Source organism: Chenopodium album, chromosome 1 (assembly GCF_948465745.1).
Source record: "Chenopodium album chromosome 1, dcCheAlbu1.1, whole genome shotgun sequence".
NCBI lineage: Eukaryota > Viridiplantae > Streptophyta > Magnoliopsida > Caryophyllales > Amaranthaceae > Chenopodium > Chenopodium album.
In genome coordinates, this window is record NC_137834.1 from 75,467,243 (window position 1) to 75,494,974 (window position 27,732).

Genomic DNA, 27,732 nt, shown 5'->3' on the forward strand with positions numbered 1-27,732 from the left:
GGTAAAATAGGAAATTAGGATGACTTAAGTGTAAAATGTGAGGGTGTTTTGGGAATTTTAAATAAAATTCTGACAAAAAAAAAAAAGAAAACAAAAAAATAATGAGTCATAGTCCCTCAACTTTTGTTGACTAGGCTTAGTCCCTCAACTTTTGGATGTAAAACACCAAGTGTGGTGGGTAAGGGACTAAAAGTGCAAAAAAAGTTGACAGGGACTAAAAGTGCACAAATACGAAAGTTTAAGGACTGTATACTGTTGCTGTTCGTTCTCTCTCCCCCTTCACCTTCATGTTACTTCCCAATTGAAGCTGCTTCAAGAACTGAAGAACAATCAAATTGAAATGGAGCAAAATCAAAGACCATCTTCTTCAAGATCTTATCAATTACACCCAGCTAAATCAGTTATCACTGATCTCTTCAACCTTTATTTAGGGGTATTTCACCAATTCCTGCAATTTTTGTAGTTTTCTCTAATCTGGTTTTTTTATACTTCAGTTTCCAATTTAGCTTGTTTCTTTTCATCATTGCAGAGAATTTCGCGCCAAAAATCTGATGAACAAACACCGTAAGTTTCGTTCTCAGTTGTTCAGTTCTCGCCCAATTTAATTTATGCCCATTGATTTATTTTTATTTTTTTTACTTATTTTGGAATGAATTTATTTGTTTATAATTGTGTTGTATGTTATGGAATTTGTTTAATCATTGTTTAGTATTCGTAAATATTCTGCTGTGTTTGTTGGTTGATTTGGTATATTATGGAGAACTTAAAAATGGCTACAGTTTGTTTCTTTTAAGTTATTCAATCTGTATTTTTTAAGTGTATTGGAATATCTTTTTGAAACGACTAAATTGACGACCGTCATTGTCGATAAAGTGGAAAAAAGTACGAACACTTTGAAAGCTCATGTTGGTATCTATTGAATAACAATATACCGCTTTTGGTGATTGATGGTGAAAGTGGTCAGTGAAATGGTGAATTGAACAATCCTATGATTAGGTCACAACGTAGATGATTGATTCCTAGCTGGAAGCTCATTGTTTCAAATTTTTTAATTCTTAATCTTTAAGATCACAAAAGCTAACGATTCAATTGTTCGGAGATAGTATGGATATGGTAATGAGTTTGAACAAGGCTAAAAATGTACAAATTCAGGTTGCTGTCTTTAATAAACTATCTAGCTATTGGCAAATATGGTGATTGACGGGGGAATTGGTGTCGTGGGCTTAAACAACCTTTATTTAGAAGCATAGATGATTAAACCCTAGCTGATTTCCATTTGGAGGGGGGGGGGGGGGGGGGGTGGCGGCTCAGAGGGCAATGTTATTGGGTTTGTGTGGTATTGCTATGGTTGTTGATTTCGGACGTCTCATAATTTATAAAGTTATAAACAAACTCATTGTTGTTATCCACTTACACATATTAGTAGTAACACTCTTGGGTCATTAACGATCAACACCCATGTTCCTTGGTGAATAACTTATTAACTCATCAGTTAAAAGTTTGAAAAATCAGTTACTGCATTATATAAATCTTGTATCCCCATCACTTGTGGTGATTTATCTAAATCTTCGATCAATTTTCTTGCTATGCTCTATTTCCTTTACGAACAGTTCCTTATGACGATTCTTGTTAGCGGACCCCTAATCATTTTGGGACTAAGGCTTTGTTGTTGTCGTTATTGTTGAATGACTGAAAAGAAGAGGAAAGGTATACTAAAATGTATCTGATTCGAAATAAATTGAATGTCATATATGTATACTGTGGTATTATAAATTGATAAGATAATTGGTTTATTGTCTCTAGGAATAAAGCACAAAAGCGTGTAACAGCGCTAAACAGAGATCTTCCTCCTCCAAATGAGCAATTTGTTTCTGACTTTGAACAAGCTCTGAGGCAATTTCCTGTGAGTTTCAGCTTTGGATGTGTGATCTAAGATATGTTCACATTTGATATGTTTTATTCATTTTTTATTTCTTACTTTCAACTTTGACCTTATGTATCTGTGACAATTGTTTCAGGATCAAGAGCAACTGCGTTTGGTAACAGAAGCTGTTCTGATTTCTCTAGTTCTTCAGTGTTGTAGCCATTCTCCACGGGCAGAATTTCTTCTGTTTGCTTTGAGAAGCTTGTGCAGTATTGAGCATATAAAATGGGATACTTTTTTACCATCACTTCTCAGTGCAGTGTCCTCTGCGGAGATGTCATTTGGTCAAGGTAGTCAAGCTACACCTGCAGCCACCTCAACAGTATCTCAAACTGGGATGTTGCCAACCACAAACACCATATCAGTATCCTCTACTTTTCAGTCAAACCCTGCATCACCATTAATCTCTGCTCAAAATATAGGATCCCCTGCTCAATCTGTTAATGAACCATCATCTGCTGTAACGTCATCTCCAGTAAAGCTGAATGAGATATCTAGCAACCACCAACAGTCATCCCTGATGGTCAATTCAGCAATAAGGGATAGTGCCATAAGTAGTCTGCGTCAGCTCTGCTGTAAAATTATTCTATTAAGCCTAGAGTCTACTTTGAAACCTGCCACACATGCTGAGATACTATCTCATATGCAAACTTGGCTCGTCAATTGGGATCAAAGACATCAATTCAATGATGAATCTGATGCAAAATCCTGGAGACTTGACAAGGCTCTCATTGACTGGCTTCACAGTTGTCTGGATGTTATTTGGCTGTTAGTCAAGGAGGACAAATGTCGTGTACCATTTTATGAGTTACTACGCAGTGGATTACAATTTATTGAAAACATACCAGATGATGAATCCTTGTTTACACTTATAATGGAGATTCACCGACGACGGGACATGATGGCTATGCATATGCAAATGTTAGACCAACACTTACACTGTCCAACTTTTGGTACCCAACGATTTTTACCTCTAGCCACTCCTCATTTTGGAGGTGAAGCAATAACAAATTTGCGGTATTCACCTATCACATATCCAAGTGTTTTGGGGGAACCATTGCATGGAGAGGTGATAATGTCAACGCTATTATAAGTTTAATTTCTCTTACAACACATTTTTATGCTTAATTATGAAAGTTTGGCTTAAAATCATGTTTCAACTTACAGCGGCTATTAATTAGTTTATGTCATCAAGAAAAATTATGTGGTTTAGGATTATATAGTGAGAAAAATTATAGATTTGTCTGTGGTAAATCAATCTGCCTGAAGGATAGTTCTTGACATGTTTCAGCTGCATTGTCTTTATTTTATTTACTTCTGAGATTCCTGTGAGGTGTGACCTTATTGTCAGTTGAATTTATAGTTCCTGCATGTGTACTGGAATCAAGACTGCTTGTCTTAATATCTAACTTACCTAAGCTGTTCACTTATGTACGTTGCATGTTTTTGGCTTTAGCAATACCTGCATTCATTTTTCATTGTGTGTTGCTATCCTTGCTGCTGTTTTCGCTGGATTTCCTTTCACACTCTAGGTATTCTTCATTTTTAAAATGTCATGAATTAGATTTCAATTCCTTTAGGATTGCCAACTCTTCTTAATGTTGCTATGAATTTCAATTATATTTGACTGCCAACCCAATCCATCCCATATTATTTTTTAAGGCTTTTTGCACTCTTAGTCACTTTTACAAGAAACATTCCTCTACATTTATTCACACCTTTTCTTTGACCCTTTCTCTTACTTTTTCTTTTTTCCAACCCTACACTTCATTTTGGTTTCTTTTCAAATTCTAGCTTGAAAAAAAAAAGAGAGAATACTATCTCTTGTTTACATTTTCCTTACTAAAATATGGGAAATGGAAAATAAATTAAAATAAATAAAACTCTCGAGGATAAGATAGTCTAAATTCAACAAAAAAGGAAAAAACTAGGACTGAGTATAAACATAGATAACCGTAGATACCTATTAGCTGCTTATGTTTACTGTGAGTGTCTTCTAGGGTTGATATAGGATACAAAAATCCTACCTAAGCCAGCTTAGCTGTGTTGGTTGTTTAGAACTCACTCTTCAACATTTAGTACACTAAGGCTATGTTCTCTTCACCTGATATTTGTTTTGGGTTGAAATTTTTAGTCTGATATTTTTTTGTCTGAAATTTCTGGCATGGTTGGGTCAGATCTTATCTCCAAGAGGGGTCTTGTTAGATTTTTCTTAATGTATTTTCCAAATGTCTATTTTCATAATCTTAATAAATACAAAATTCCAGATATTTACGATTAGAAAATGCAAATAGTAAGGTCTTGTCATTTGACTCCAGATATACAATTGCCTCAAAGAACAGAACCGAACCTGTACTCTTCATGCGATCTAACTCTACCCTTGAAATTGTTGTTTTGCTACTTATTCAAGCCTAATAGGAAGTGCTAAAGAGAAAAAAAAAACCAACGAAAGGAGGCCAGAAGATGCTTAACAAGTTTTTTTTTTTTTCTTCTATGATGCTCAAAACAATTTGGGTTTTGTGTTGCTTTACTCATCATTTCATTGGCTGTCCTTTTCATCAAACATTTTGCAACCTCCTAAAATACTCCAAAGTCTGCACAGATCAACAAAACTTCAAATTTTCTTCATCTTCTTTCTGAATTTTCCTGTAAACAATCTGTTTCTGGGTCTTGAGGTTGACACACCATGCATTAATGATGAGAAGATAATTGTGAGGTTGATTAAGGGTGCTGAAATCATGTATATAAAGTGGCTGGTGAATCGAAGGCTTTTTAAATTCTTGAGATGGAGTGGTTTGAAAGATATGAAGGAGAATAGGGAATTCCAGCAAGTTTACTCATTTGCCTTTTGCTTCATAATTCCTTACAATGGACTTTAGATAATCAGATTCTGTTGTTTATATGAATAAAGTAGTTTCTATTGAACACATGTACATGTAATTTTCTGTTAATAGATGCTTCTTGTTTGTCTTTGATACATTCACAAGTCTCTGTGATGTCTATTCTTGAGTTAATATTTGTGGATTCTCTTATACTTTGTTGCAGGATTTGGCAGTTTGTATCCAGAAGGGTACTTTGGACTGGGATAGAGCTTTGCGGTGTATTAGACATGCTCTGCGTACAACTCCCTCTCCAGATTGGTGGAAACGTGTGTTGCTTGTTGCCCCCTGTTACCGGCCACAACCTAATGTATCCTCTCCTGGAGCTGTTTTCACATGGGACATGATTTGTGAGGCAACTGTTGACAGAATTGTTGAACTATTGAAGCTGACAAATTCAGGCAAGAAGCTTCTAGCCATTTCTCATTTTTTATCTAGTCAATCATCTATACATGGGAACATATGGCAATAAAGTTTAGGGTGAATAATAAGATGAGCTATTCTGGGTTATTTGGTAAACTTAAAAGCTTTGAATTTGGCTTAGAAATTAGTTCACATTGCTGTCTCCTTTTTCATTTGAAGCAACATCAATTCAATAAGTGCACTTTCCCTGAAACTTTTTCTTTAATTTTCCTTCCTTTAACCCCCCCCCCCAAAAAAAAAAAAAAAATAGAATAAAAAATATTTCACCACCACCTCTTAGCATAGGTGCTTGGATTTCTATTATGAAATATCTATAACCTATATAAAACAAAAAAGCTGCCAACTTTTTACCCCTAACTGAAAATTCTACATTTCTACAGCAGCTATGTATCTGCTGTAAATGCTGTGAGCTGCAGTCATCAGCCAGGGTCAGTTGAATACTTCTGGTGTTGATGCAAGGGATTTTTTTTTTTTTTTTTTTTTGACATGCAACTTAATTACTTATGATGAAATGACAAGTTATTCTTTGCTTAATAGCCTTGAATAATAAAATCACTCTTTAAAATTGCGTTAACTCTACAATCACTCCCTAAACTTAGACTAAAGTTGCAATTTACTCACTCAACTTATAAAAGTTGCAATTCACTCACTCAAATCAAATATGACCTACAATAGCAGGTTAATTCTATGAAGTCCCTAAGCTTTATGACATAAAAGTTGGGGTTAATAATAGTTTGGGTTTTTTTTTAATGATCAAACTATTTTGGAAATTTTTTTATAAAACAACCAACACCCTCACCACCCACCCAGCCAAGCTCCAGCCCCCTACACCTGACGACGGCCAGCTCCCCCATCATCGGTGCGATGCCCATCCCTCCTCCCTTTCCCCTGAAACAATCTCCTTCTTGAAACAAACACCCTCCACGCAAATTACCCCCAAACCCTTAACAAGTTTTGATTATAACATCTAAATAAAAATCTTTTATTATAACACTACAAAAAAACTCACAAATTTGATTTCACCACCACTTAACGGTTTTTTGGATAAATTCTGTTAATGGGGCCCATAATTCGACACATGTCAATAGCCTATAGGTTTAAAAAATTGAATTAATAAAAAGAAAAATAAATTAAAAAAAATTCCTTAACCCAGCCACGCCGCCGAATTTTGCTTTCCCCCTCCTTGAAAACCACCCACGCCGCCAAACTCCTACCACCAAACCCGAAAACCACCCTACGTTGCCGAATTCCTACTAGCAACATCATGCCACCACCACCTACCTCAGCTACATCAACACCATCGTCGTCGAAATCCTCTCCCCTACCCACACCAACCCAAAAATCGCCTTCACCCAAACCCTAACCCGTTTCTAGAAACCGAATTGAATCGGGGCTGAGGCTGAGTTGGTACGACGTTTTAGGGTTAGGGTGGTGTGTCTTCCAGTGTGGTTGGCTGGAAACTAGCAGCGGCGGTGGGGGCGGGGGGAACCGGCGGCGGTGGTGAGTGCGGTGGTTGGTCAGGATTTTAGGGTTTTTCCTTTTTTTCTTTTTTTTTTTTCCAATATATAATTGACACGTATACTATGTAGGGCCCACTAACGGTTGTTTGGATGGCGTTAGTTTGTGGTGGTGAAATCTAATTTTTTGGTTTTTTTGTGGTGTTATAATCAGGGTATAAAAATGCGGCCGCATTGTAACGTATCGGCCGAGATGATGCGGTTTTGAATTTTACCGAACCGAGATTATCTGATGTGTAGCGCCTTGTTAAAATACAGCGCATTTATGAGCGATTCGGCCAGTACGTTCCTGATGCGGCCGAGTTTTAGCGTTTTTCCCTTTATTTTTCTTTTTTGCGGTGGATGGTATCTTCATATGTGAGGTGCGAAGTAGAAGATGAGTGTTTCAAATTTCAAAGTTTCTCTCTCCTCTAGCTGACAGCAACTACTTTTCTTTTCCTTTTTATTTTTATATCTCCTCACAGTCACATGCACTTGACTACCTTGAAATTGTTGACAGCTGGTTACAATTGTTGACCAGTTAAATTTAAATTCTCTAGACACGTAGCAACTAGAGCAACTTTTTACTTTATCATAGATTTATTTTTTTGGTTTTAGAAATCAGTAAGCTGTTTGGAGATTTGGTCTATTTAACAATAACAATAACAATAACAATATCAATAATAATAATTCAAAATTTATGAGTAAGATTGTGAAAAAAAATATCAAAACTACAAAATTAAATTTGGTCATAACATCCGCAACCCATTCCGCGACAACCGCATCATTTCTGTTACCGCGACATGCGATCGTTACCGATATCGCGACCGAAACCGCATTTTCGAACCATGGTTATAATAAAAATTTTAAATTTGTAGTGTTATAATCAAATAATCAAATTTTGGGCTTTTTTTGGTGTTATTTTCTATAAAATCCTTGAATTTTTTTAAAAATAAAAATTTAACCATGGTTAAAGATTTTTTTGTTAAAATAGTTAGGAAGTTTAGGGAGTTGCAAACTTTTATGTCATAAAGTTTAGAGAGTTTATAGAATTAACCTGTTATTGTAGGTCATAACTGATTTGAGTGAATAAATTGCAACTTTTATAAGTTTAGTGAGTAGTTTGCAACTTTAGTCTAAGTTGAGAGAGTGGTTTTGTACTTAACTCCTATAAAATTCCATTTTCGGAGCTAGAAGTAATCATGATGATAATATGACGGAGAGACGAAATTATGTTGCTGGTCTCTAGGGGTTGGGGTTACTGGTTCTGTTTCAGGCATTTGGCAATGGTGTAATTTCTCCCAGCTTGACATTTTGGCAGAAATTATCTATAGAGATCACATCTATTTTGGCCCAAAACTTTGAAGTTCCAATGGCTTTAAATTGGTCTTCTTATTCTATAAGAAAACCCTCCTTTCTATCCTTGTGATCAAATTCATGTATCTGTTGGACTTAATTAAAAGAATTCATTCTCAACAAAGAACCACGCTGGTATCTAAGAATCAACCACTCAGCCATCTCTCAATCAATTTTTATATCTGGGGTAAGCTATAAAGTGTACCATTTTTCTGTAGATGGTGATATATCAGGGCTGTTTTTATTTTTTTTTAATTTATTTTATTTATTTATATTATTCTGGCTCAATCAGAATGTTATTCTACAATTTGAATATTCTGTTATACAAATACTACCTCCGCTTGAAATTACTCACAACAAAAGGGGTGCGCTCGGACTCTTAGGCAAAAGATTGAAATCATCATTATTGAAAAATAAGGGTACATGCTTAACTATTGATCCAACCCAAAAAAAGGAAAAACAAATCCAACCTTAATTAAATTAAATAACCCACCACCACCGACACCACGAAGCATCATCGAAACCAACCACCATCACCACCACCACCACTACCCAGCATCATCGAAACCACCCACCACCATCACCCAGCACCACCACCCCACGAACCCAACACCACTGACGCACCCAGCACCACCCACGAACCCAGCAAAACAAAGCAGCAACAACCCACTGTACCACCCTGCACAATGAACCCCAATCAAACCCACAATCAAAACCAAAACCAAACCCACAATCAAAACCAAAACCGAACGCTCAATCAAACCCAAACCCATGATGCCACTGCACCAACGAACCTAGCAGCCACGAACAAACCAACCACAAACCCTTCTCTATCATCAATTAAAGCTTTAATTGGTCAAATTTAACCATCAAAACTGTAGAGATCTAGAGTTTTGATGGTTAAATTTGACTATAAAACCTTCGAATTTGGGTTTCATCGGCAATGAGGAAACAAAAAGCAAAGGAAGAGAGAGAAAACAGAGGCGGCGATGTAGGTAGTGGTTGCCATTGAAGATGGTGGCGGTGGTGATCGGTGGTAATGGTGGTGGTGATGGTCGTGGTTGTCATTGAAGGTGGTGGTTGTAATAGAAGGTGGTGGATTATGAAGGAAGAGAGAGAAAACTTATGAAGGAAGATGTTGAATGTAGATGGAGGAGGGGAATGAATTTGGTGGTAAAAAGAAATTAATTAACATTAGGGATTAATGTAATAAGAACAGATTTATTTTTTAATTAGGATGTTTAAAAAAAAAAGTAAGGGTAAAATTGTCATTTCATAGCCAAAAACTTACTAAATAAGGAAAGAAAAATATTTGTTGCGAGTAATGTGAAGCGGCCATTTTTGGCAAATGTTGCGAGTAATATGAAGCGGAGGTAGTATTTTTTGTATAACTACTGTTTCAAGTCTTCCACGACGTATAGAGTTCCTGATCAATAGTTAAAATGTATCGTTCACAACTCTTGCATCGTTATATTCCCAAACTTCTTAAGTATCCTGATGTATGTTTTTGGTAGGCATAAGATCGTTCCAATTTTATTTCATCCTATATTTAAAATTTTATTTTATTTATTTATTTATTTTTAATTTTTAATATTTCGCTTAACTCTTGATATGGCTATCAGTGTACCAGATATTGATCCTATGTTTATGTTAATCAATTTTTTTTTATCCCAAATATTGTGATCTGTGATTATGCTTTACTGCATTGTATTTGTGTCTGCAGAAGTTACCATTATAGTGAGCTAATTGGTGTTTCTAATGTATGTTCAGAGTCAAATTGTTGGCAGGAGTGGCTTATTTTTTCAGATATATTCTTCTTTCTGATGAAGAGTGGCTGCATTGACTTTGTCGATTTTGTGGACAAGCTTGTTTTGCGGCTGATTGAAGATGACCGCCATATTCTTCGGACAAATCATGTTACATGGTTGCTTGCACAGATTATTCGTGTTGAGCTTGTTATGAACGCTCTAAATAATGATTCCAGAAAGGTATTCCAGCAGATTATGGCTAAAAGTTTCGTTATCTTTAATTTTGTCCCCTCTTATCTCCTCTCTCAAATGTAGTAAAGCAAGTTGGAAAAATAGTTTATAGGGGCTTACAAGTAGTTAGTCAGTTTGACTAGTGCATTTTTTTGTGTGATAATGATTGTCATGTAAAATAATTTTTTTAACATGTACATGAATAATTTCTTTTTTTTCCTCTCGATACTTTTTCATTGCTTTGATCTCATAATTTGACTGTATAAAGTGCGAGTTTCCCTTTTATGCATACAGGTTGAGACAACAAAAAAGATCTTGTCATTTCATAGAGAGGATAAGAGCTATGATCCCAATAGCCCTCAAAGTATACTGCTTGACTTTATAAGCAGCTGCCAGAACTTGAGAATATGGTCGTTGAACACACTACATAGAGATCACTTGAATAATGAGCAGCTTCAGAAAGGAAAGCAAATAGATGAGTGGTGGAGGCAAGTGAGCAAAGGTATCCATCAATTATATTATAATGATACCTGTTACTTTATCAGGAGTAAATAAATGATGCTTGACTAATCAACTTCACCCAAAATATGAAGCTTATATGATGCATACAATGAAGTACATGTTCATTTCTGTAACTATTATAAAACCTTTCTTTTTATTTGCACAAGCACAACCATGTTCATCCTTTTGTTCTTGATCCTTAAAGTTTTGTATAGTTTGAAAAAGGTGAGTGGGTGTAAGAGAGAGAGAGAGAGAGAGAGAGAGAGAGAGAGAGAGAGAGAAGAAAGGTGTAGGTACAATAGTTTTACTATTAAGTGACGACACAACACTGTATTAATGTTCCAAGTTAACAAAATCACTATAGACCTTGTACTTGAAAAGAAACCAAGTGAGTTGAAAAGTTTGGTTAACTAATCAATTCTCTAATGACAACTACTAGTCATGGCAGCCATTTTATTCCTACTTATACTTAACAATATTAATTGGTCACTAAGATCAATTAATCATACAAAAAAAGTACAGGCATTGTTGTACAGAGGGAAAAGTCATTATAACTTCTCAAAATATGCCTCTGCACAGCAAAAGTTATGAATACGATAAAGAATATAACATTCAAGGATGAACGGGGGGATAGGAGCAGAGGTGGTGATTGGTGTAGCGGTGCTCCTGCAAAAGAGGTTTGATATGATGTGATGATTTTTTTTTCATTTTTTTCAAAATAAAATTGGTTAGGATTTTAAGAACAGGGTAGATCAAGAGAGACAGTTGAGCAGTTCTAGGTGCAAGGTTGGAGCATAATATAGTTGATATCCGAAAGAAGAGATTTTAGGTAGATTGATGTTTCACTTATCTATTGACCACAAATCTTGTGGTCAAGAACAGGGTAGATCAAGAGAGACAGTTGAGCAGTTCTAGGTGCAAGGTTAGAGCATAATATAGTTGATTTCATTCATCCAAAAGAAGAAATTTTAGACAGATTGATGTTTCACTCATCTATTGACCACAAATCTTGTGGTTGGGGAAAATATGAAGGGATGGCTGGTGGAAGTAGGGTGAAATACAGAGAAAATTTAAGCGTTGGTTGCCTCCTTAATCTCATGTCAAAGCTTATATAAACAAGGTTTAGGATAATTTTGGGGGTTTAAGATAAGTATGATCTTGTAATTAGATAATAAAATCAAATTTCAAGTTTGAGATGATTAACTTTTTGTGACATAAAATCATTTTTTTTGTATGATATTTATATTTAAAGTACACCCGAAAATTTGGGGCAATATGCACACACTGTCTCTCCCACACATGCACACATTTGGTTTTGCATGCACAACTTCTAGATAAGCTTGTTTAGATACCAATAGTTCATTTAAATTTAAAACTTTGAATGAGACATGTTAAGCACAACAGTAACTAATGTATTTTTAATGTAATATACGATAAAAGAAACGTTGTCTGTTAGCTTCTTTCTTTTTTAACTGTCTTTTTAGGTCATCTTCTTCTATAAAGAGCCTCTACTTCCTAAAAGAATGATAGTGATAATTTATTTTATTCCCCCTACCCTAGTAAAAAGCTGTTATGGAAATAGGATGAAAAATCTTGAAGAAATAAGTAACTACTGATTTAGCGCTAAGGATTAAGAATTCCAATATATATTATTTTTTTATTTTAAGTTTCATTTGTATCATTATGTATGCATGTGTTTAGTGCTGGTGCAAAGAGGAGAGTTTCCCTTATGAATGTTGAGAATAGGAAGACCTACTAATGTAGTAATGTTGATTGTGTATCAGAGTCAAAAGTTTATGCTTTCCTGATACAGGTGAACGGATGCTGGATTACATGAATATGGATGACAGATCAATTGGAATGTTTTGGGTTGTATCTTACACGATGGCACAGCCTGCTTGTGAGATGGTGATGAATTGGCTTAATGCTGCTGGTACAGAACTATTACCAGTCTCTGGTATGCAGTCAAATGAGAGACTTGTAATGATGCGGGAAACAAGTCCTCTACCAATATCACTAATATCTGGATTCTCAATCAACTTGTGCATGAAACTTGCTTATCAAATGGAGGATTCTTTATTCTCTGGACAGGTATACTGTTATTATGTCATTAGTGTTTTGCTTTTATGAAATCTTAGCAACCAAACTTGTTAATAGCAGACTTGTAGTACTACAAAGGAATCAAAAAACTATTTCTAGGGGTAAATTTGAGAAGCTCCCTTTGGCATTCGTTCCATGAATATTGACTACTGATTAGCTCATATGCTACGTTCTCTGTCTTTTCATATCCTATAGTTGCTCGTGATTACACTTACTGGGATTTTTTCTACAATTTTGTGTATTAATGCTTCATTGACTTAGATCAAGTATTGTTTTGTAAGGCGTCCTTAAGACCTTTTGCCTTACAATTCGGCTCATTCATGCCTGTTTTATGGCTACCTGTTGTAAGGTTTCCCATCTATACTCTAAGGCTCTAAGCCTTTAATTATCTATTTGCAGTCTTTTGTCAACTTTCTTTCTCTTCTCCCAGACTCCCATCTATACTTATTCCTAGAAAAAGCTGGGCCAAAATTTTTAAATTTTTTAATATACAATCTAAAATTTACAAATATTGCCATTACTTTGACCGGGGTTTGATGTGGAGCATTGGATCTTAATTGATCCTATGATTGTAAGCTATTTACAGCATACCATTTACAGCATTTATAGCATACCATCAACCAAAGAGTGTGCCAATTTACCTACCCCTACAAAAACTCAAAAATAAGCTACACACAAGATATGTATTTTTATTCAATCCATGAGCATTGTATTGCTTCCCTGCTAACAATGACATTTGAACTATGTAAGAATATTGATCTAAAATTACGACAGTAGTTTCGGTGCATTGTAAAAATTTGAGACCTGAGGTAGTAGTTCTCTGTGGCTCTAACAAGTTGTTCTCACTGTGTAGGTTATTCCTAGCATTGCAATGGTTGAAACCTATACAAGGTTGCTTCTCATCGCACCATATTCATTGTTTCGCTCACACTTCAGTGTAAACTTCTTTACTCTATTGGCTGATTTTTAATCTGGTTTATTTTATGTTTTTATCTATAATAATTAGAGGTAAAAGACTAATAGGTTGCTATGGAGAACTATTATAAGGGCTTTGAGATGCAGATGATTTGTTTAAACTTCTGAATGTATCAACAAGATTACAACTTGAATTATTGTGTATTGTGAGCTTGTCATGTGTAAATGTCTATCGCTTCATTGTTGCAGCATTTGACTCAAAGGAACCCAAGCACACTAAGCAAGCCACTAGCAACACTTCTGGTTCTAGAGATTCTGAATTATCGGTTGCTTCCACTCTATCGGTGAGTATGACTTGTTTGTGTGTGTGTCTTTATATGTGTACTCATATAGAGTGAGGAATCCATTAAAAGAATAAGAACCCTACTTTCTATGAAAAATAATCTAGATCACTCTCTTCAAAATTATTATTTGTAAGGATTCAACAAAACACAATTTGTCGATTTTGAACATCAATTGGTCAAACCTCACCAGCTATTGCCATGCTGTACCCTGTGATGATTTTTTACTCAAAGGCTACTATTTGGCTTCATGTGTGTTGTTCACTTCACCTCCAACTACTTTTTTCTCTAATTGGAGTTGAGTTGAAGGAAAATTTACTATTAATCTACCATAACCCTGGATGTTGTCATTTATGGCAATGAAGCACAACAAAAATGGTGATGATTCCCAGAATCTTAACAGTTTCAGCTAAATATTGAGCAATTATAAATTTATAATACACTTAAAGTCTTAAACTCATTATTATTGCCTATCAACTAGAATTGACAAATAGATACATCATTGGAATCTGGAATATTTCCTAGCTTTCTTCCCAAAATTTATGATGTGAAGGAAATTATAAGGAATGGATAGCTACAGAAAAAATACCAAGTATTATGTATCTCTAGAAAAAGAAGCGAAATATTGTTGTTGAAGTTTTAAAGAAAAGAGAATAAAAAAAGAAAAGTAGTGGGAATGTATGTGAGAGAGAGAAAGAAAAAGAGTATGTATTTGTCATTTGGTGTGTGTGTGTGTGTGACTAGAGAGAAAATGGTTGGAAAAGGAAAGGAAGGGTGAAACCACTAGAATTTACCAAAAAGGGATTAAGGAACCACAAGAAAGTTTTTTCTTAGAAGTACAAAAGATTCTAAAAGGCACTTTCCGAGGTGCAAAAATACGATTGCATCATTTTGATTAATTCGTATTGAGGATATTCATTTGACCTGAAGTATGAGTTGTTTCAAAAGCCTGGGATCTTGACATTGTTTGAATCAAATGTTATAACCCCTAATAGACCCGCATTGAAGGTTTAACCAAGTATTTCACTCAAAGTTGCTTTTCATAGATAAAGTGAAAGATTCCCCATGTCTCGTCAATAATGACTTTAAGCCTCTAATAGTCTACTCTATGACAGTGCACAACTATTTAAATCCCTAAAAGACTTTCAAATGAATAGTAGCGCAACTGTCTGAGATCAAAGCATCGTTTATGTTTGTGCGACACCGTACCATTCCCGCAATGGTGACCAAAACCGTATATTTGAACAATGGCCCTCATGAAATTTGTGTTTTAAAAGGTGTGATCTAAAAAAAAAATCCTTATGATTACAAGATTTACAACAGTGATGGGGCTTATCCCTTCAATTCATAAATTTGTTTCTTGGTACAAGTACGGTCTTTATGTGCTGTTGTATATGGTGACTTGGTGAGGGGTTGTGTAATCTATTGGAGAATTACTCCTTAAATCAAATATTTCTTTGAGAGTGATGAAGTGACCCTATGTGACATTGGGCTTTTAGTTGCTCTATTATCCTTTTTTTTTGTTTGCTTAGTTTCCCTAGCTGTTTTATTAGGAAATTATTACTTATTATAATACTGTGTCATAGTTTGAACTTGTTTACTCTCTATCAACGAGTAGCAGGTCTCACGTGGTTCTTGCCCCTCATTTATGTATTTATTTTCTATTTCAGAATGAAGGAAATTGATGCATAACTTGAATTGTAGGTATGAAGGAAAGAACAAGAGCTTAATGTATGATGTCACGAAAATTGTTGCTGCATTGAAAGGGAAACGCGGTGATCATCGTTTATTTAGACTGGCTGAAAATCTATGCATGAACTTGATCTTGTCCCTGAGAGATTTCTTTTCAGTGAAGAAGGAAGGAAAGGTGTTAAGGTCTCCATAAAGCCTACTTGTATCCATTCAGTTTTATTTTACTCTGGGTATAATTCTTTTATTTTATCATTTTTTAAATTGCAGGGTCCTACTGAATTCACTGAAACTTTGAATCGAATTGCTGTCATTTCTCTTGCTATTATTATTAAGACGCGTGGAATAGCTGAGTCTGAGCATTTACTTTATCTTCCTGCGATGTTGGAGCAAATATTGTCGAGTAGTCAACATACTTGGTCTGACAAAACTCTACGTTATTTTCCTCCTGTTCTACGTGAAACTTTAGCTGGCCGTTCAGATAAAAGGGGACTGGCTGTTCAAGCATGGCAGCAGGTTTTGTAACTTTTTCCTTTTTTTTTTGTTTACTATTTTCTTGCAGTGCATCACACCTGCAAGTTTGAATTACAGATTTTTAAGGCTGCTTACACCTTTTCTAGTAATCACTCTGTTGTGCCATTTCAGTGATTTCACAATCTAATATGTCTGTGACTTTGTGTTCTGTGATATTTTTTAATGATATTCTTAAGTAAGGGACTTTAAAATTAGTACCTATTATTTATTTATATATTTATTTATTTTGCTGAAGAATTTACTAATTACACTATAAGCAATATGGACAAACCAGTACCTAAAGTAGTTGTATAATTGGGGAAAGCCCAATTGTATTCTGGGTACTTGATTGCTTTAAATTGCTGTATATAGGGTCCTCATGAGCTGATGCCATGTTGGGGAATCAAACTTGTATGTTGAGCTTATGTGACATTTGGGGATACCAATGCCTAAAATAGTTGTATAATTGCTTTGATATCTAATCCTATATGTTGTTTTTTGTGACAGGCAGAGACTACGGTTATCAATCAATGCACCCAACTTCTGTCCCCATCAGCTGATCCTTCTTATGTATCGACTTACCTAGGTCATAGCTTTCCTCAACACCGGCAATATCTTTGTGCTGGTGCTTGGATACTTATGCATGGACATCCTGAAAGTATAAATAGCGCAAATTTGGTACCTACCCTTTTCTGCTCGTATTTATTTTTTTCTTCTTATTGTTAAAGTATTTTTTTTTCCTTAAAAAAAAAAAGCAATTTATAAATAATTACATGAGTATGGATGGAATGATTTTTGTGTATGTAAACTATGCAATCTTATTTGATATATTCTAATTTGAGGCTTCTATCCAATCAAGCACAGGCACGTGTGTTGAGAGATTTTTCCCCTGAAGAAGTGACTGCTAATATTTACACCATGGTTGATGTTCTGCTTCATCACATTCATGTAGAACTTCAGCGAGGACATCCTTTGCAGGTGATATTGCTGGCTGTTACCAGCATATAAATATCTTAAAACTTTTCACTGACTCACAATTGGAAAATTCAATTCATTTTTTTTTTTTTTTCTTTCATCTTGGTTTTTCGTTGCAGGATCTTCTTATGAAAGCATCTACAAATTTGGCATTCTTTATTTGGACTCATGAGTTGCTTCCTTTGGATATTTTAGTCCTTGCATTGATTGATCGTGATGATGATACACATGCGTTACATATTGCAGTGAGTTTTTTTTTATTTTTTTATTTATAATTATTATTATCATTATTTTTTATTACAAGTTTCTTTCCCTGACATCTGTTTTCAAATTCAAGTGGGTTTCTGTTGTGGTCTCTTCTAGACTGTATTACAAGGAAGCTTGTAATTACAGATTTAAGAATAGTTACTTCATTATGACTATAAGAGCATGGAATTGAATGTAGGATTTTATGACTATTCCTTATGACTTTGAAGATTTAGCGCTTTAACAAGTGGTGTTCTTGAGTTCAATAAGCTCATATTGTTTCCTAGTGATAGTGTCAATAATTCCTTGCACAATGCCCAAGGTTAATGACCAATAATCTCTTAAGATCAAATGGATGTCATTCATTTCAAACAGCACATATATTACAGGAAAAGACACAGTTATGTCGAGTACTAAAACTTCTTTGCATTAATATAGGTTACAAGGTATAAATGAAAATCTAGCTTGCTTGAAAGGGGTAAGTCTATTGCTGATGTAAGAGTAATTATTTGATGTGATAATGGACTGAAATATAAAACTACTATGGCTCCAGGAGCTGTCAATTTTACAATATTTACAATTCCTCAATGCAGTTAGTCTCTTACATGGAGCCTAACTGCCTAACTCATATCCTAATATCCCATTAGCCTTTAAACAAAACAACCATTGGGATGGTGACAGGACTGATAGGCTTTCTTCCCCTAGTTCTTACTAGAGAAAAACCTTTCTATCTTTCTATTCTTACTTCCGTAGCATATACCATACGTTGCTCTTCACACGTTCTTTTCTTTAACTGTTATAGTTATTCCTAAGGGCAGTCCTAGAATCCTAGTTATAATTTTTTTTTTTTAATTGTTATCTGATGATTGAGTTGTCTTGCAAAAATGGTTTTGCAGATCAGTCTACTTGACAGGCAAGAGCTTCAGCAAAGATTGAAATTATTCTATTTGACCCGTGGACCTCCTGAGCATTGGCTATATTCTGGAATATTCAAACGTGTGGATCTGCAGAAGGCATTAGGAAATCATCTCTCTTGGAAAGAAAGGTAATTTTTTTTTTTCTACATTATGCTTTATTGGTGTGGACTTGTGGTAGATCTCTTTTGGATAAATGTATAAGATATGGACTTGGAAGACAGTTGCCATTATTTATTATATTCAGATGCATTAATTTATGGCAGCCATCTTAGAAGGGCAGCCTATTGAGGATAAAAAATGCCCTGTAAATTGGTTGCTTCTACTTGATGTGGCAAAGTATTTCTGTGTTTTCTACATTAACACTTCAAAACATAATGTATACATGATATTCCTAAATGGTTGTCTAGCCTGGATTAATCACCATGATATGAAATGAAGTTAAGGATTTTAAGATCAAGGGTTTGACTGGAAAATCCATTCACCCATCAATATTATAATTGATATGTTGATGCTTTCTTTCATATGACTATGGGCATGTGGCAAATCTAGTGGGTTTTTGTTGTAGAGACTAGAGTGGAAGAAGCTTCATTGGCTGTCATCTTCAGTGGCAGCCAGAACCAGGGGCAGAGCTACAAGGGGGGCTGGTAGCCTAGCCCTGCAACTCATGATTTTTAACTTGGCCCCTGTAGATTTATTGTATATGTTTTATTAAGTGAAGACCAGTATCACGTAAATGATCTTGCTTTAGTGGTGAAAAGGTACTACATGATACCGCACATGGTCAGAAATGGTCACTTGTTCAATTCTCCTAGATCTCCCACTTTATTTCTTTTTCTTTTTCTTTTATATCCCCACTTCTTTATTTTATTATTTTTTTTTTCTCTTTTATTTTTTCTTGTATAATTAAGGTGTTTTTATTATCTTGTACAATCTCACTTATTTATTCCCCCCCCCCCCCCCTTTTATTTCCTTTTATAATTTGGCTGTTTTTCTTTTATAATCCCACTTTTTTTTTTTTTTTTTTTTTTTTTTTCTCTTTATTTTTTCTTTTACGATGAAGATTCAATGCTTCAAATTCAGTAATACTTTGTCTAAATTTTATTAATTGATGATCATCATGATTTATCTTCTGTATGATGCTGTGACATACATTCAAAAAACATGTATTTTCTAAGATCTAAATATTCAATATTGCTATTTTATGTTTCTACTTGTTTTTGTCAATTGTTAATAAATTAGAGTCGAGTTTGCTTTTGTATGATGTTGTGACATACATTCAAAAAACACGTAACTTTCTAAAATTTAAATGTTATATATTGCTAGTTTATGTTTCTCCTTACTTTTATTAATTGTTATTGATTTAGAGTATTTTTTAACTTTTAATGCAAAGTACTTTGTATTAGTCTCGTGATTTGTTTTAATGTTAAGGTAAAATGATTTAACTTTGAATTTTGTATAGTAAAATTATATTGTCAATGCTAACACGGAAGATATTTTAGCCATAAAAAATAATAGCCTTGGCCCCGTTAGCTTTACTTTCTGGCTACGCCTCTGGTTAGAACCTTCGATATCCAGCGGGTTATATCAAGGAATATTCTACGTTGTCCTTGTTCCATTGTGCTTTTCAGGGCCCTTGCATTGTAGCCTTAGGTCTTATTTGATATCTAGAGTGGCCCTGTATAAAAATGGATATCTTCAGTATTTGTGCAATAAAGTTAAAAGAGTAATTATTGAATAATTTTTTAAGGGGACGATGGGGGGGGGGGGGGGGGAGGTGCGGCCGTGCGGGGAAGATGGAGACAAATTATAGGGTGCAGCACCTGAGGCTGGTTGTTCGATCAATGAGAGCAGATATGTGGGTGGTCAGGGGGGCTATGTTACTTAGACTAGCGAGCACGTATGGGGCTGACTCGACTGTTTAATGAAAATTTTCTATGTTTGGTTTAAAATGATGTTGAAATGGCCTACCTATGCTGAAGTGTTGGACTGTCCAAGGTCTGACACGGGTACTTTAGGTAAAAATAAATTTTTATTTATTTATTTGTTTAACAATGCTTTTATCCTTTTTTAGCGAGTTAATAATTCTTGAAGCTTGAACAGCTTTTGCCTCTGAAGTTTGAAGTTATTGGAAACCTTTTGAATTATAGTATAGGGTTACTCATATTCCATTTTACTTCGAACACTTGACTGACATTGGATGTAATGTAATTGACTTATGTTAACTATGTGATAATGTATTGACTGAAGCATATCACTCTTTCACTTATCTTGTAGGTTTCCTGTGATTTTTGATGATATTGCTGCTCGTTTGCTTCCTGTTATTCCTTTGGTTGTTTACCGACTCATTGAAAATGATGCTATGGATCATGCTGAGAGAGTTCTGGCTATGTATAAACAATTGCTAGCCTACCATCCTTTAAGGTTTACTTTTGTCCGTGACATATTAGCATATTTTTATGGTCATCTTCCAGGAAAGCTAATTGTCCGCATATTGAATTTGCTTGATATACCCAAGGTAATAAAAGGCTTTGTTTTCATAATTTCATGATCTGTAATTTCATTGTGATTCTTGTCATCTTGGTGGCTGATATCTTTTGTGATGCAATTCTTGGTTTAGATTCCATTTTCAGAGTCGTTTCCACAATACATTGCCCTATCAAATTCTTCATGCCCTCCTCCGGATTACTTTGCTTCCCTGCTGTTGGGTCTAGTGAATAACGTCATTCCTCCCCTTAGTAGCAGCTCAAAATCAGGATCGATATTAGATGCTTCATACCTTTCAGCGCGCTGTCCACCGAATAAAAATCCTGTTGCAAATCAATCTGGGCAAACAAATGTTTCTGAGGTTCAGAAGGCTTTCTATCAGATCCAAGATCCTGGGACACACACACAGCTGGTGCTTGAAACAGCTGTAATGGAATTGCTTTCTCTTCCAGTTTCTGCTTCCCAAATTGTGGCATCACTTGTTCAAATCGTTGTCCATATCCAATCTACACTTATTCAGTCCAGCCATGGGTTGCATGGAACTTCAAATAGTTCGGGGCAAACCTCTGTGTTACCAACATCACCTTCTGGTGGAAGCACAGATTCTATGAATGCAAGTAGATCTGCCGCACCAGTTTCTGGACTGAATACGTCCAATTTTGTTTCTCGTAGTGGCTATACGTGTCAACAGCTATCGTGTTTGTTGATTCAAGCTTGTGGTCTTTTACTGGCTCAGCTTCCACAAGATTTTCATGTACAACTCTATCTTGAGGTATCACGTCTTGTTAAAGAGACCTGGTGGCTCAATGATGGGAAGAGGTCCCCTAGTGAGCTGGATTCAGCTGTTAATTATGCTTTACTTGATCCGACATGGGCTGCTCAAGACAATACCTCCACAGCCATAGGTATTATTTATTATTGTTTTTTTCCTGCTTATTCAGTTAAAAAAATTACGAACATTTTTCAAAAAGGTGCTTTTAAGTGGTCGACTTTGTGAAAAAGGTTCTTATATAAAAATAGGTGGCAAAAAAGGTCCTTATATAATTATATTCCATTTAGATTGTAAGGAGAGACCTTTGACTGGATTTTGGCGATTGACTTTATTTCCCGGCCATTGACCATCACGTGACTGTAAAAACTCTCCCACCTTTTTTTTTTTCTTTTTCTCCCTTTTCCCTCTAATTCCAACTGGCCCTAATTCTTATCCCCTTGTTTCTCCTTCCTCTATGTAATTTGTGAACCCTAATTTTCACAAAACAGCTTGTTCACAATAACAAAGTTCAAAATTCAAATCTAGTCCTTCCCATTCAAATTGAAGGGAAGTTGAATTAAGTGAGGTTAAAACCCCTTTGTTAATTATACTAATGTATTTGTTAATGTCGATTAATGGTTTTTTCAATTTCTAATTTTCCAATTACAAATATAAAATGTTGTTTTTAAATTATAGTATTTCATCCCCACACAAACTGTTGAAGAGGTGTAATTGTGGGCTTCCAATTGCCCAGTTGAGTTATTGCACCGCCATTAATGGAATGTTGCAAGTTACATCAGATAAGAGAAGAGAGGAAGGAGAAATAGGGGGGGGGGGGGAGATTTAGGGTCAGTTGGAATTGGAGGGGAAAGGGAAAAAGACAAAAAAAGGGGAAAATAAGTCATGTGCTGGACACGTGATGGTCAATGGCTGGAAAGTAAAATCAATTGCCGGAATTTGGTCAAACAATCCCTCACAACCTAAATGGGATATAAGGACCTTTTTTGCCACCTTTTTGACAAAGTCGACCACTTAAAAAGACCTTTCAGACAAATTTTCCATTATTATATTAGTTTGCATTGTGAATACCTTTCAGACAAGTTTTCCATTATTATATTTAGCTTGCATTTGTGGATTCTTTTGGGATTTTACTACCATATCATTACTTTTTGTTGTTTGCAAATATATTGGGTTAGTATCATAGTTTAACATGTCAAAATTCTAAGCTTGAATAATTCAGTCTTAAATTAGTTGATATGGTCAGGTTTTATACACAGCCAAATTATATCAGCTCTGTAATTAGGTCCCAGCACGTCATTCTCTTTCCTTGTGACATTCTTTTCCTTACTCTGAAGTGGCAAGTAAATCTAGAAAAGACTGATAAGATGATGTTATTGGGTGGTGCAACTGTAGAATACTTAAATTCTGTTCTTAAACCTCATTTTTTTGGGCTTCTCTTATATACTTCCTCCAATTCAAAAAACGTGCATCCAAAGCTCCTTGGCTCACGTATTACAAAAGAATATAAAGATTATGAAGGACAATATCGTCAATGTATCAAATTAACTTCAATATTGTTGAGATGGTGGGTTGGGTTATTACAAAGCTTATAAGTTATTTTAGTTAGTTTGTTTGTCCATCTGCCTTCTTTATCCTCATCTTAAGTTGTATATCTAGGAGGTTGGTTGCAATCTAAAAGAAAAATAGGAATTTGAAGGGATGAAAAGATCTTAACTAAGGGGTTTTTTTTTTTTTTTTTTTTTTTTTTTTTTTTTTTTTTTTTTTTTTTTTTTTCTTCTTTTCCTTTTTTTTCTTCCCTAATGCACCTCATTAGTGTTTACAATCCATAACACTCTGGTCCATTTTGATGATCTAATGGCAATATCTAGAGGTTATGTGACTACCATTTCTTGATAAAGTAATGTGAAAATCACTCAAAAACATCTTAGGGCCTGTTTGATTTGGTGGTTTCGATAGAGGAACTAGAAATTATTCCCTTAATATTCCATTGTATTTATTTGGTGCATTTAATTTAAAATTCCCTAATAACCAGCGCTACTGTCAACATCAACAAACTATAATTCGAAGTGTAGATATATATAGACACACACACACTTTGAAGTGTAGATATATAGACAATTTGGCAAATGGATGTACAGTAAACATTCAAAATTAATGATGTCTTGTAAATGAGTAGTGAAGGTATTTTTGATTTATGGACATATAGCATTTTAGCGGTTTACTTGTTAAGCTTAGGCAGCAACAAGAGTGGTTTACATTATCATGGAATCAAAGAAAAAAAGCAATATTGTACAATCAAAGATAGATATTTTTCTGTGAATTAAAAAAATAGATTGTCCAAAATAATTATAAAAAAAAGGAAATTTTGTCAAAAACCTCCTTTTTAAAGCATTTTTTTGTCAAAAACCTCCTTATAAATTTTTTTTTGTGAAATCATATCTTAATCAATTTATTTTTTTACAAAATCATACCTTATGACAGAAAATGGGGTTTGAGCGTTAGACCACCAACGTGTTTAACAGAAAACCACCACCAAAATTATCCCACCACCAAAGACCAGCCACCACCACCACCAAAGACCAGCCACCACCAAAATTATCCCACCACCAAAATTTTCCCAAAATTAACCCACCACCAAAGACCAGCCACCACGCCCACCCCCACAACACCCACGCAAACACCAACAACCCCACCATTCGACACCAACAACAGCTGCAGAACTGAATACCGCACGCACCACCTCCAATCACCACCAATTCGAGCCAACCAGACCCTCGCAACTCACCTACCCCCACCTACCTGCCCAACCACTCCCTTCGTGGCGACAATACCCTAGGCGGTGGAGATGGAGGCTGCTGGGGATTTTGGGGCTTAATTGGTGCGAATTGGGGTTGCAATTGGTGCGGTGTTGCAGCGGTGGAGATGGAGGCTGCTGGGGATTGATGTTGTGCTTGCGCGAAGATAGGTGGTGCGGTGGAGCAGGTGGCGGTGATGTGGTTGCGCGGAGATAGCCACCGTGTTAGGAGGGTTCTGGTTGCGGTGGGAAGAGGAAGGAGAGAGAGGGTCGTCGACGGGGTTTGGGGTTCTGGGTGACGGTGGGGTTGGGGCTGGGGTAGCGTCGCCGGCGGGGGGGGGGGGGGTGGGGGACAAGGAACCCTAGACGCTGGCAGGAGGTGGGTTGAATCCGTTGAACACGTGGGTGGTCAACGCCTGAAAATGGGGTCAAACCCCGTTTTCCGTCTAAAGGTATGATTTTGTAAAAAAAAAATTTGATTAAGGTATGATTTCACAAAAAAAAATTTATAAGGAGGTTTTTGACAAAAACATGCTTTTAAAAGGAGGTTTTTGACAAAATTTCCTAAAAAAAAGATTAAATTGTACTAAACTTGAGATTTTTTGGTGGTTGCATCATGTTTCTAAGTCAAAGCGCAATGTACTATGCAAAGTAATTGAAATTTAGTTAACATGAGTTACATGACACAATGTAGAGGCTGCTGAAATTATAGTTTACCCACCCTCAAAATTTTGCAGTTTTATGCTGTATTTCATAAAATATAATACGTAGCCAATGTAGGATTCTTATATTGTTTGATTTTGAATATTCCAGGCAATGTTGTTGGTTTGCTCCACTCATTCTTTAGCAACCTTCCACAAGAATGGCTTGAAGGAGCCCATGTAATCATAAAGCAACTCAGGCCAATAACTTCGGTGGCTATGCTTAGGATAGTTTTCCGTATAATGGGTCCATTGCTCCCAAGACTTGCAAATGCTCATACACTCTTTAACAAGGTACGGACTTTATGCACTATTGTATATCCTATTTTGTGTCATCACCTTTTCCTTTCCATAAAATGATATATCTTGCGTAGCAGGTGCTCCTTATGACCTTAAATATAGTTTTCTTTGATATTTATTTATTTTTGTTTATTTTGAGCGTGATATTTATATATTATGCTTAATTGCTTTACACTTGTAGAGTTGTAGGAAAAATTGTCAAAAATCCAAGCATGTCTCATTGCTCGTTTATTCCCAGTTAATTACTAATAAATCCCAAGTTCAACAAAAAATCATTCTCGTTTTCCTCCCCTTCACCACCACAAACCCCTATTTTCTCTTTTCCTCTTGCCACCATAATCACCAGGATACCCCCCCCCCCCCCCCCCCCCCCTTCTCTATTAGTCCCTGGCCAAATAGGGCCCAACAACACACATTCATTCCTGCTCCCTATCTACATCTGAATATCACTCATTTTTGCTGAAGAGAGGGTAATAGTTATGGAATGGTATTGGAAATATGCTACATGTGCTTTTCTCTTTTTTTTTTTGCTCCAAATTTTGAAGAATACCATAAAGAATGAATGACAAGTTCTTTTAATCTTTTTGCTTATCATTATTAATGATGAGACGATGATGTAGCAGTCATCCTTGATCTACAGCAAAGGATATACTCTTTATCCAATATGGCATCCCAAGCTCGGTGATATGTTTTTTAGTGCAAATTTTTTTAGGTAGGAAAAAAAAAATTAAAAAATTAAAAAATTAAAAAATAAAAAAGAAAGAAAGAAAGAAAAATATTCGTATAGATTTCTGTGACCTGTTTTCTTAATTATCCTTCTAAGTTCTGACTTTTGGACATATATGTCAATCTAATCTTGCAGACTCTCTCTCTTCTACTTGGTGCAATGGTGGATGTCTTTGGAAAGACTGCACAACCATCCGTGCTTGCTCAGGCTTCAGAGATAATTGATCTGATTGACTTCCTGTAAGAATAGGGTTTCATTATTTTCACAGAATACGGCTAATCAGAATTTATAGCAAATTTTTTGAAATGGTCAAAACTTATTTGTGAATTGAACTTATATGAATTTATTGAATTTTATTACAACCTTTCTAGTTTTTGGAACTTATTGGATGGAATATGGAACTTATCATAATTTATATTTCCTGCAATTCTTTTTATTAAGATGAAATGAACAATCTGATGTAATGGTTGCTAACCTTACATTTGTCTTCCTAACCAGTTACTGCTCTTTTTGGTTTCAGGCACCATGTTGTGCATTACGAAGGGCAGGGTGGGCCAGTACAATCTGCAAGTAAACCTAGAGCAGAGGTTTTGGTACTTTTTGGTAGAGCATTGGAAAGTTTGCGACCGGATGTACAACACCTTCTATCACACCTAACAACAGATGTAAATACTTCCATCTATGCCTCTACTCATCCAAAGCTTGTCCAGAATCCTATGTCATGAGCTCTCTCTTACATTTCATGATTAGCCTCGTGCGAATTGTGACATTTTATCACCTATAACCATTTTCTGATACCTGCATGAGATACCTGATGCCAGCCCTCAAAACTTGTCCCATTCAAACCTGAAAATGATACTGCCCTCATTCTTTGGCTGAGCTATTCTGTTATCTAATCTTATAGCGGTAATCCTTAAATGAGGTTGTGGATGGAATAAGGGAACCACCGCCTTTCTCAAATGAACTGTGTACATATGATAATGTACTTTAATGGTTCTTTTAATTTTATTTAATTTTATTTTCTTTTCTTTAGGAATATTAATCAATGTATATACATCTTTTATTCTATTAATAGCTAATTGCTTTTGGTAATATTCTTGCTTTATCTTTCCTCATAACATGATTTTTAGTTATAACTGGTTTCTTACTATATATGTATGTCACTCTAATGTGTAATAATTTTTAAAGAATGGAGGAAGTAGAATTAATTTGGATATGTAGATTTTATTATTGTTTATTATTCTCTCCGTCACTTAATATAAAAGTCTTATTTCCTTTTTGGGTAAACTAAAATACAATGCCTCTTTAAATTTCAATTTTTTTGACATTATTACCCTTTTTTTATGAGTTGTCATCTTTTTTGCTTTACTTTTTTGTACTTATCAATTTCCAACTCTTTCTCTCTCTATCTCTTTAATTATTTCCAACTACTTTTTCTTTCTTTCTATCTCTCTCTAACCCCACATGCCCATATGTACTTTTAATCATTAGTTTCACAAAATTTACAACTAATTCCCGTGCTAAAACCAAAAGAGGCTTTGTATTAAGAGGAGGGAGTATTACTACATGTTCAGAATACCAATAAGCTAAATTGTAATATGTAGTTGTAACTTATAGGACTCTAGACCTGGCAAATGGGTCATTCGGGTCGGGTATGGGTCGGGTCAAGTTCGGGTCATAAGGTTATTGGGTCAAGTTCG

At 35.4% G+C, this 27,732-nt stretch overlaps 1 protein-coding gene across 1 annotated transcript; it reads left to right on the plus strand.

The window, feature by feature from the left end:
* Positions 1-253: 253 nt before the first annotated feature.
* On the plus strand, positions 254-27,124 carry LOC145557898 (mediator of RNA polymerase II transcription subunit 23-like). The gene is made up of 21 exons (XM_081619077.1): positions 254-433; positions 530-564; positions 1,804-1,903; positions 2,019-2,993; positions 4,970-5,204; positions 9,849-10,066; positions 10,352-10,559; positions 12,372-12,649; positions 13,512-13,595; positions 13,823-13,917; positions 15,619-15,781; positions 15,874-16,119; positions 16,624-16,794; positions 16,981-17,094; positions 17,211-17,336; positions 18,234-18,382; positions 20,529-20,769; positions 20,872-21,643; positions 25,118-25,299; positions 26,168-26,271; positions 26,553-27,124. The coding sequence occupies exons 1-21, from the start codon at positions 341-343 to the stop codon at positions 26,755-26,757; spliced, it is 4,794 nt and encodes a 1,597-aa protein (XP_081475203.1). The 5' UTR covers positions 254-340; the 3' UTR covers positions 26,758-27,124.
* The last annotated feature ends 608 nt before the right edge of the window (positions 27,125-27,732 follow it).

Coding starts and splice junctions, on each gene's coding strand:
- LOC145557898 (XM_081619077.1), top strand. CDS start 341: ATGGAGCAAAATCAAAGACCATCTTCTTCAAGATCTTATCAATTACAC. Junction 565..1,803: donor AAATCTGATGAACAAACACC/GTAAGTTTCGTT, acceptor TATTGTCTCTAG/GAATAAAGCACAAAAGCGTG. Junction 5,205..9,848: donor ATTGAAGCTGACAAATTCAG/GCAAGAAGCTTC, acceptor ATGTATGTTCAG/AGTCAAATTGTTGGCAGGAG.